This window comes from Phaethon aethereus, assembly GCF_964289735.1.
Source record: "Phaethon aethereus genome assembly, chromosome: 2".
In the NCBI taxonomy this organism is placed as follows: Eukaryota; Metazoa; Chordata; class Aves; order Phaethontiformes; family Phaethontidae; genus Phaethon; species Phaethon aethereus.
The window spans coordinates 135,153,840-135,163,343 of NC_138582.1; the positions used below are offsets into that span (position 1 = coordinate 135,153,840).

At 42.9% G+C, this 9,504-nt stretch overlaps 1 protein-coding gene across 1 annotated transcript; it reads left to right on the forward strand.

Annotated features, from left to right (window-relative positions):
• The first annotated feature begins 3,909 nt into the window (after positions 1-3,909).
• CYCS (cytochrome c, somatic) lies at positions 3,910-5,309 on the forward strand. The gene is made up of 2 exons (XM_082015296.1): positions 3,910-4,081; positions 4,249-5,309. Exons 1-2 carry the CDS (start codon positions 3,913-3,915, stop codon positions 4,395-4,397), a joined length of 318 nt encoding a protein of 105 aa, XP_081871422.1. The 5' UTR covers positions 3,910-3,912; the 3' UTR covers positions 4,398-5,309.
• The last annotated feature ends 4,195 nt before the right edge of the window (positions 5,310-9,504 follow it).

The following is a 9,504-nucleotide window of genomic DNA, read 5'->3' on the forward strand; positions in this document are numbered from 1 at the left end:
CAGAGAAGAGTAAAATTTCACTTTTCATTCTGTCCTGTTGCAGAATATTTCTAAACATAAAACACTGGGCACCTTGAACAACCCCCCTTCCCGCACAGTTTACTTTACTTACAGGCCAGTTGTTACCACTGTGTTGCTCCAGATTCACACTTAATAATGCCCAAATGGGCTTAAACAAATTATCTCTCCATTTGCGATACCTGTTCTTACTGGTGAAAATACATCTTCCAAACTAGTGTATTTTTATATTAGATAGAACCTCTGCTTCCACTAACAATATAGTATGCAAACCCACAAATACTCCGTTTGTATCATTTACTCCGTTTGTATCATTTACTCCTTCATGAAAGGCTACTGCATCATGACTGTTGGCAGTCACTCACAACAGCAGATATATGAGTGGTCAGGCAGAGAAGACAACAGTTCATTTTACAGACTGATCTTTAGTATATTAATCTTTAGTCTTGAAAACCTCACAGGTTCAGTATTTTCCCTGAGAGTATTATTTCACTATTTCAAAAGTTTAACAAAAAGTAATCCAACTGTCTTGAATCAAGGCACAGTTTTCAAAAACAGCTTCCTGGAGGAAAATTAAAATAACATTGTTACAGTGTCCCTCCACATTCATCAGAAGGGTTAACTGTGAAGCTCAACGTGCAATGCTCAGTATGGAGCATACACATTTAGAAGGCAAAACCCAACAGAAATGAAGACTGTTACAGATGCTTTAAGACTGCATTCTATGAAAAAAGAGAAAACCTGTGAATGGATGTTGGTGGGCATCAGTTCACATCAAGTGCTTAAAGAAGCTTAAGAATTTACACTACTGTAATTTCTAAAGCCGCTTAAAAGGTACTTTCAGCTCCTTCCTCTTCTAACGATAAGAGAGACCAGGGGTCTTATCACAAGTCTTGTGATATTAAGTTACATATACCTGGCTCCTTAAATCTTGTAAGACATAAAAGCCTTACTAAAAAAAATTACAGTGCTTAGAATCATCACAAAAAGTCTAAAAACATGAGTGAAGCGCACCATGAAGGCTCAAAGCCAAATGGCAAATAAAAGAACCAGAGAATTCCTTTTGTTTTCAAAACCAGCATCTTTCCAACCTCCTAATTCTGGGAGTCTGACATGATTTGAGATTTGAGTTTGACAACAACAGAAGTCAAGATGCCAATTTAAAGTGGTTCCATTGCACATATATTACCTTGCTCCACATGAAGTATATGAATTTAGCTGTATAACATAAGCAAATAAGTTTTATTGTGGTTAAGTGAACTGTCAAGTTGATTACAGTGTTAATTGTTAAAGTTTATGAGCCTATTAATAAAATATTTTGTATATACCTAGTGAAGAAATGTTAGAAACTGCACAAACATATGTGTCTCATGCTCCAGACACCACAAGTAGTGGAAAGCTATGCACTCTTTCCAAACTAGGAAGTGATAATTTGCTGAGTATTATGAATTATCTGCAAAATTCTGCCGTCAGAGGAACCTTTAATGTATTTTTACCCTGTCCTCATTCCCTCTTAATTCATGTTGGCAGTTCAGATGAGCTCCTCAGGGAAATTACAGGAGCACACTGGTGTCAGTTTCAGCATAGCATAGTCACACACACAGGAAAAAAATGCTTTTCAAATGCCAGACAGTGTGAAATTCTCAGAGTTTTAATGTCCATAGTTTGGGTGAAGAGTTCACCTCTTGTGATTACCGCCTTTTGATCACTGGACATTATGACACTAGCCTTTTTCAACAGCTCTTCTTCCTCCTTGCCAAAGGGAGTGAGATGGCAACCACGTCTGAAATTAATTAAATTCTGTTTAGAAGTCCACAATGTATGGATATCGACACAGCCTCTTCAAGCGCCACAACGTTATCCGGCCTGTGGGGATGACATCTGGGGCATCTTCTTTTCTTGTGGTGGTCCCTTCAGTAATACTCTCATCTTCTTCTAAACCGTTCAGATTTCAGCATCCTACACGAGATGCAGGATCCACCCGCACACCCGCTCCATGTGGCAGCACACTGGGTAGCGCTCCTGGCCAGCCCTTCTCAAATCTGGAAGGGTTTAGCCTGGCTTTTGCCACCTGTGACGCTTCCACCTGCTTATCCTCTAAGGCTTCCTTCAGAAAGCGCTGAACCCAACGACACGTACGGCGCAGGGAGGCCGCACTTTGCTCAGCTCCGCCTCACCCCAGCCACCTGACGGCTCCCCGCTTCACCTCTGGAAGGTGCCAGAAAGCGACGGCGGTAACGGACACCACACTGCTTGTGGGGAGGGGCGCGGCCTCACGGCTACGTCACGGACAAGGCCCCGCCCACCGCGCCACCACGCGGCCGCCTGAACCGCCCGCTGAGGACGCAGGCCCCTCGGGGCGCCGCGCGACCCTTGCTTCGCCTTTCGCTGTGCGCACGCGCCCGGAACCCGTTTCCTCCCCATCCCGCGCGCCCCGTCGTTCTTTACGTGCCAGAGGAACGTCTGACGCCATCCCGCAGGGAGGAGGGGGAAGTAACCCGGCGCCCGCCTCCGCAACCTACCCCGCTAGCCTGCAGCGCCGTGACGTCCTGCCTGACGGATAAGTGTCGTAACCAATCAGAAGTCCTAGAGCGGCATTTGATTGGTTGCTGCGGCGGGAGGGGCGGGCTGAGTGCCGGTGTAGCTTGGTTGCGGCACACCGGCTTACATAGGGTGGAGTACGGCGTGTCCTTGGGCTCAGACGCCGGACGGTGCGGGAGTTGCCGGGCTTGCGGTCACCGTCGTGGGCGCAGCGTCAGGGGGGCGGCCGGCCAGGCAGGTGCGGGCAGCAGCCGGTGGGACAGACGTACGCGCGGCTTTGGCTTGGCCCCGGGCCCGACTTGGCTTTGGCCTGGGCCTGGCGCCGTGAACCGTTAGCTCGGAGAGGAGCGGTGAGGCAGCCGGGCAGGAGGGGCCGAGGGGCGGGGAGCGCGGGCGGGAGGTGCTGTTGTCTGTCCTGAGCGCGCGATTCCTGCCTCCGTGCGCTGGGGCGGAGGAGCCCGGAGCCGCGGCCTAGGGAGTCGGCGAGGGTGCGGCGGAAGGTCACCGCGGGGCCTAGCGGCTGCACCGTGGACGACTGCGGCCTGGGGGGGTGATGGGGGGAGACCCGGCCCGCCCGGGCTCTGCCGGCGGCCGTTGGAGGTGGAGCACGGCGCGGCCTGCCGTGCGCGCCCTTGCGGGATGAGAATGCCAGTCGCCGCTCTCGGGTCGTGCCAGGGTCCGGCCGCTTGCCTGGGGGTTGCCCCCGCAGCGGGAGGCTACCCCGCGCCTCAAGGTCAGCCTCCGGGCAGGTAGAGCCGGAGCCGGGAGGTGTGGTTGTCCTTGAGTGCTCTCGCCACACCGCGTGCGAATTGCGTTGCCGCTGGCGGGTGCTCGGGAGGCCTCCCGGCTCGTGGCAAGAGGGGAGCGGGCCAGCTTCGTGCCTGCCGCCCTCGGCTCCTTCCAAGGCGGTGTGCTGCTGCGCTTCTCCGGCTGGGAAGGTAAAACACGCAAACAGGTCCGTCCCTTTACACTACATTATTCATGGCTGGGAAACTTTCCTGTTACAGATATAGAAGCTGTATGTGAAAGTCGTGTTCAATTTACTCTTCAAAAATTATTTCTGTACTGTTAGTAAATGCTGTGGGGCAATTACTTTGGCTGCGGGAAGGTTTTTCCTGCTCTTCAGGCATGTTTATCACCTTGATACCTTTTACATAGTCTAATGATTCTGTGCTAATCTTCAAACCCAGGAGCTATAGTTTGTGAATAGAAACTGTGCTGGAGAATTGCTGCACTGATGGGCTGCTAATGCGGTTTTGTAAACGAACAGGGTGCTTTTAAAGTTTCTGTTGAATAGATGACCTTGAAATTGCAATACTGACCTCTGTGTGTATTCTTGGTCTAGTACTGAAAATGGGAGATATTGAGAAGGGCAAGAAGATCTTTGTGCAGAAATGTTCCCAGTGCCATACAGTTGAAAAGGGAGGCAAGCACAAGACTGGACCCAACCTGAATGGCCTGTTTGGACGCAAGACTGGACAGGCTGAGGGCTTTTCTTACACGGATGCTAATAAGAATAAAGGTAAACTTAAAACTGTTTTTATGACTTACTAGGGACAAAAATACTCAGTTCTTGGTGATAGTTCTAGAAGTACTGAAATCTGCCAAAAAGTAAAATAATATGGAGGACAATAATATAAATATATTTGTTATTTTGAAGTCACTAATTATCTTTTTTCTTCTCTCTAGGTATCACCTGGGGTGAGGATACTCTGATGGAGTATTTGGAAAATCCAAAGAAGTATATCCCAGGAACAAAGATGATTTTTGCGGGTATTAAGAAGAAGTCTGAGAGAGCAGACTTAATAGCATACCTCAAAGATGCCACTTCAAAGTAAAAGTTATCTGCTGCCTTATTTATTTCACAAAGGAGATGGCAATGGAAATGTCTGTGATGAGATTGGTTTTTAAACTTTCTATTTTTACATGTACTGTGTTTAACCTTAAAATCTGTCTCACCCATCAGATAACGTTGCTCACGGTGGGTCACTGGAGTACACGCTTGTTTGGCAGCCATTAACTTAATGGAAACTATGTTATTGGGTTGATTTAAATGACTATAATGTTCAGTCATTCTTGATCATAGAATTAAAAAAAATAAATAAGCATTTCCTGCCTCTTCATTGTTTAAAAAAAAAAAAAAATTCTGTAAGTAATCAAATAAGTAATTGTCAATAGCATAATAGCTTTGACAGCCCAACTCTTCCAGATTAAAAAGCAGGGTGGTTTTTGGCATCTTCCACCATGCATCTTCTGTTACATTACTTTTAAAGATTTAAAAAAAAAAAAACCAAAACAACAAAGGCTAAAAAAAAACCCCTCAAGATAATATTTTTCTAAATTTAATCAGTGCTAGGTGTTGTGGTATGTATTAATCTGTCTAAAGCTTGCAATAAGAATGCATTTCATCTGACTTAAGTACTATTCGTGAAACGGCAGTTGTGCCCAGCCACTTTTATCTAGGGGAAGCATGTTACCCAATTTATCCAGACTTTGACAGCTGCATGCACTGGTAGACTACAACTCCCCTTCAGAAACATCTTCAGTTTTGTAAATGTTACTGAAACCCTTTTTTCAGTAAATCTTCTGAAAACAGCCATTCTTGGTGTAATGAATAGAACAGAAAAACATCTTGTTCTAGAAATACAAGTGCTAAAGACCAATCTGAGAGTTATTAAATTAAATCTTAACTCAGCAGAAGCACTCGCCTAAACTCTACTATTACAGGCAATTTCAGATGAAGGGGTACAGGAATGAATGCACTGGTAGACTAAAAGGAGACAGTCTTCCTCTGTGCCTGGCTGTAGCCAATGTCGTTACTTCTCAAGGTTCTGTTTCGCACAGTGTAAAGCGGTATTTTTAATGTTTTAACTGCATTTTTTTTTCATACTAAGTGAATTGTTCAGATGAATGTATTTACTGTGTACCAACAGTAAGGCATAATTCAGAGCAATCAATACTGTAAATTAAAAAAAAATAAAAAGTCTTGTTTGCTGTATGTGTCTGAAATTAAGTGAAAAACAGGGGGAATGTAGAGAAAAGTTTTGAGTCCAGCTTTACATCATTAGGAAACAAGGCAAGCAAAAGCTCAGCATGGAAAAAAGTAAATGCTAATGGAGTTGGTGTGAAAAGTACTTAACAAGTGTGGTGAAGCTAGAAAGTATTTTGGACTAGAACTAGCAAAGCTAAGCCCTTCTGCCAGTGTTCTCTTTAGCAGCACTTTTGCTACTTTTGCTGTGATCCCTGAGTGGGCAGGAGAAAACTCAAAGTAGCTTGAAAGCGGTAGCTGTGCTGTAGGATTGTTTGGGTTGAGTAGAATAGTGTGTTTAATGACTGAGTTGCAAAGGCCTGTTACTCAGAATTAATGAGCGAAAAGAATTAAGATTGCTAACAAGTTGTCTCAATGGTTGCTACTGTATGCTTTATGACTTTTTTCAAACTAAATGTGCAAGCAGCATTTCCTGCAAATGGCAAGGCAGACTTAATATTAACCAATGGCAGCTTCTTTACTAAAAGCTTGTTAAGAGATGCCTTGAAGTTGTAGTTAATGACTGTTGTCATTTTCAGAAACAATGTTCATCGTAGCATCTTTATGGCTGTGCAGAGCTTAGCTTTCACTGTGTCAAAATCCTGATAAGGATGGTCATAGATACAGAATGTAACCTTGCAAGCTCTGCAGTCTTCTGAAGTTATTATGGTGGATTGCATGGAGAGAGTTGTGACGCTTTCTGTTCTGTCAGCACCTTTATGAGATGGCAAAAAACTGTGATCTCCAAGCTGCTGCTTTTCCCTCGTTGAGGTGGAGAAGAAACAGAGAAGAGGATTTTGCAGTAAGGTGGCATTTAGTTCTGCATCGGTGACAATTTACAAAAAGTAAGTTATCCATCATCACAAAACCTTCAGGAAAAAGCAGAGTGATGCTTTGTCCAAAGTAAGCAGGGGATGCAATTTAGCTTTGCTTGTTCTGTGTACCTCAGAGACCTTGGTACAAAGACAAGGGCAGCTTATACATACCGCAGAACATGGAGAAAACTGAACTTTTCAATTCTAGGCTGGGGATGCATCCTTGTTTATGTTTCAGGGAAAAGACCCTTCTGACCTTTAAAATTCCATCTTTATCTCTAGAGCTTTAGACAGCAACAGTTTGTAAAATTTGTTGTAGTAGATAACTAGCAGCCATTTACCATTGGATAAACGCAATAGTATTTCTACTAGTGGATCAGTGAAGAGTATTGAAACAGAAGAAGGTTAGATTATCGCTTGTCGAGATAAGTGTTAACGCAAGTGCCTGAGTGGGTTTTTTGGAGGGTGGGAGGGAGGTGTCCTGATTGGTTGTGGAATCAAGCTTTAGTTCTTTGACTTCTAGTTCTAAAGTAGGAGAAGTGGGGTTTGCCTTTGTTTTATGAAGTAGCAAGTTCAGTGTTTTTCTTTCTGATAGTGGTATCAGTCTAGACGTTTAGTATTTCCTTTGCAGTTCCAAATTAGGAAATTGAGGTACCATTGCCAAACACTCCACCATCCTGGAGTTCTTGGCTATGAGTTTACAGGTTTGCTGGGGCATGCCTTTAAAACTGATCTTGGAATATTTTCACATGTAGTTATGCAAACGCATGAAGACTGTCAATGTCAATAATGACTGGAAAAAAAGGTAAAATTCAAAAGTACGCTTTTTCACAATATGACTTTTCAAAACCAAAATGAAATAGGTAGGATACTCTTAAAATTCTAGAAGTCATTATTTATTCATCCCAGTGAAATACAATGATATAGAAGTTCTTTTTTATTTAGTCTTAACAATTCAAGTGTAATTGCTGTACAAACAGCAAAATTTGTGAAAGTCCCATTCGTAGCCGTCCATGCAATTATCACTTCAGTTAGATATGTTCATTTTAATAGAACTAGTCTTGTGTATCTTTGTACAATGCTTCCCTTTTTTTGTATAAAATATAGTATCAGTGATCCAAAACAAGTGTGATACATTGTACTTCTGTTACAGAAATTAAACAGCTAATAGTTAAGAACTATTAGATGTTATAGTCTCTCAGGTATATCAAAGGTCATTAAAGTGCACACATTTACCTCTGTAGTAAGCCTCATCATTTGCCTTTACCTAGAAAATATACTAAAAGCTTTTCCAGGGCCAAAGCCAACAGAAGTCTCAGTGTTACTGCATATAGGATGAGTTGAACCATTTCAAATTGGTGTCCTGAAAACCAGGTTATTCTGGGAGGGGAGCAGCCCAGAATTAGCGGTAGGAAACATTAACCCTGGGGAAGGGTGTGAAATCCTGTCCCTTCCCAGCGCTGTAGTGGCTGAGTCAGGGTTCCAGGTAATTAGCACCATCTATTCATGATTCAGAGCTTGCATGTAAGTACTTGCATGTCTTTTTCCAGGATCGTTCTTTTGGTCTGAAATACAGAAAATAATGATGGTCACCTTTTGAATAATTACTTTCTGGTTAGAGGTCTTACAGGAGGTAAGAGATGTGGATGACGTTTGCTTCTGTGACAGGATACAGATTCACATCCCTGAGTTTCCAGAAGGCTGCATTAACCACCAAACCCAGTGTGTGCGCAGGGAAGAAGGTGCTCTGTACCTCTGTTGGAGCTGGCATTATGCAAAAGGAGAGCCAGAAAGAAAATGAGCAAAGAGGGAGCTAACTATGACATAGTGTTCAAAACGCGTACCTTGGAGCAGGGAAGAAGGTGTGTTCTTTCCAAGTTGTTTATGCATTTAGCTTTCAACAGTCTTGGATAAAATAAACCTGGCAGTGGAGATCAGAAGTCATTACTCTGCTGGTTTTACATCTCATTAATGCTGTTCACTGCAGCTTGCTCAGGCAACGTGAGCCCCTGCCTTGTTCCTTTCAGGATCACCCACTCTCCAGATGCATTTTCCCCTTCCTCATTCTCCACGTGTTAAAACATATTTTTGTATGTAAGGCTGTGCTCTCCCTGTCTTACCACACTGCCAGTCTTTTGGTCATAAGCACTCAAAAGCTGTTGACAGAAACATTAAGTAGTATTCTCATCCTTAAAATAATCTGCAGAAATTCACTGCTGATGTCCCTATTAAGTCATGACTGTCTGGTGACAATTTCTTTTTAAGATGTTTGATGGTTCTTAATCTATGTGACATTGCTTTTTATTGATCTGTTTTAATTCTATATTTTTAATAGAGCTAACTAAAGCAGGTAGAGTTTAATGTGGCTTTTACCTGCACAATGTCTCAGGAGTGGGCGGGTTTTTTTACTGTGACATGCAGCATGATGATGTGAACTCCCTGATGTGTAATCCTTACAGACAAGTAGGAAAAGTGCACCACATACACTGAATTTTAAAAACATAGTTGGTGTCACCTACATATCACTGGTAGCCTCAAGAATCTGGTGCTCTGACCCAGGTTTCATTGCAGGAATGTGCCTACACTGACTGTAACCAGCCTTCCCCTGAAAGCATTTCTTGCATTTTCCTTCCACTGCTGATTCATTGTTTGGAGCCCAGAGAGAAATGGGAATCAGACTTCATATCTTACCATGTTTCCTATAGCACTCTGTCATTTTATTTCCATTTATTTTGTCAGTTTACCTGCTATTGATATTAGCTGTGGAGTTCTTCCAGTGTTATTTTTAAAGAAAAGGTATCACATTTTCAATTCCACAGATTTTTGCCCTAGTGAATTATTTTAATTTTCATGCACAAATTATCACTCATTCTCTTCTTATTTTATGAGTTATTGTTACAATTTATACTTCCTTTGTATTGGCCGAACTGCAGGCAGCTTCTTGTACTTTACTATTCAAATGTATTCTTTAATTTACACATCTCTTTAGTCTGTCGTGGACTGTTTGTTAAAGTTTTCAGGTAATGGCTTTACTTGAAAAATTCTTCTTTCATTGCCTTTTTCATTGTTAATTTTTTTTTAATTTGCTGAAAAGGCTTCATT

Coding starts and splice junctions, on each gene's coding strand:
- CYCS (XM_082015296.1), top strand. CDS start 3,913: ATGGGAGATATTGAGAAGGGCAAGAAGATCTTTGTGCAGAAATGTTCC. Junction 4,082..4,248: donor GGATGCTAATAAGAATAAAG/GTAAACTTAAAA, acceptor TCTTCTCTCTAG/GTATCACCTGGGGTGAGGAT.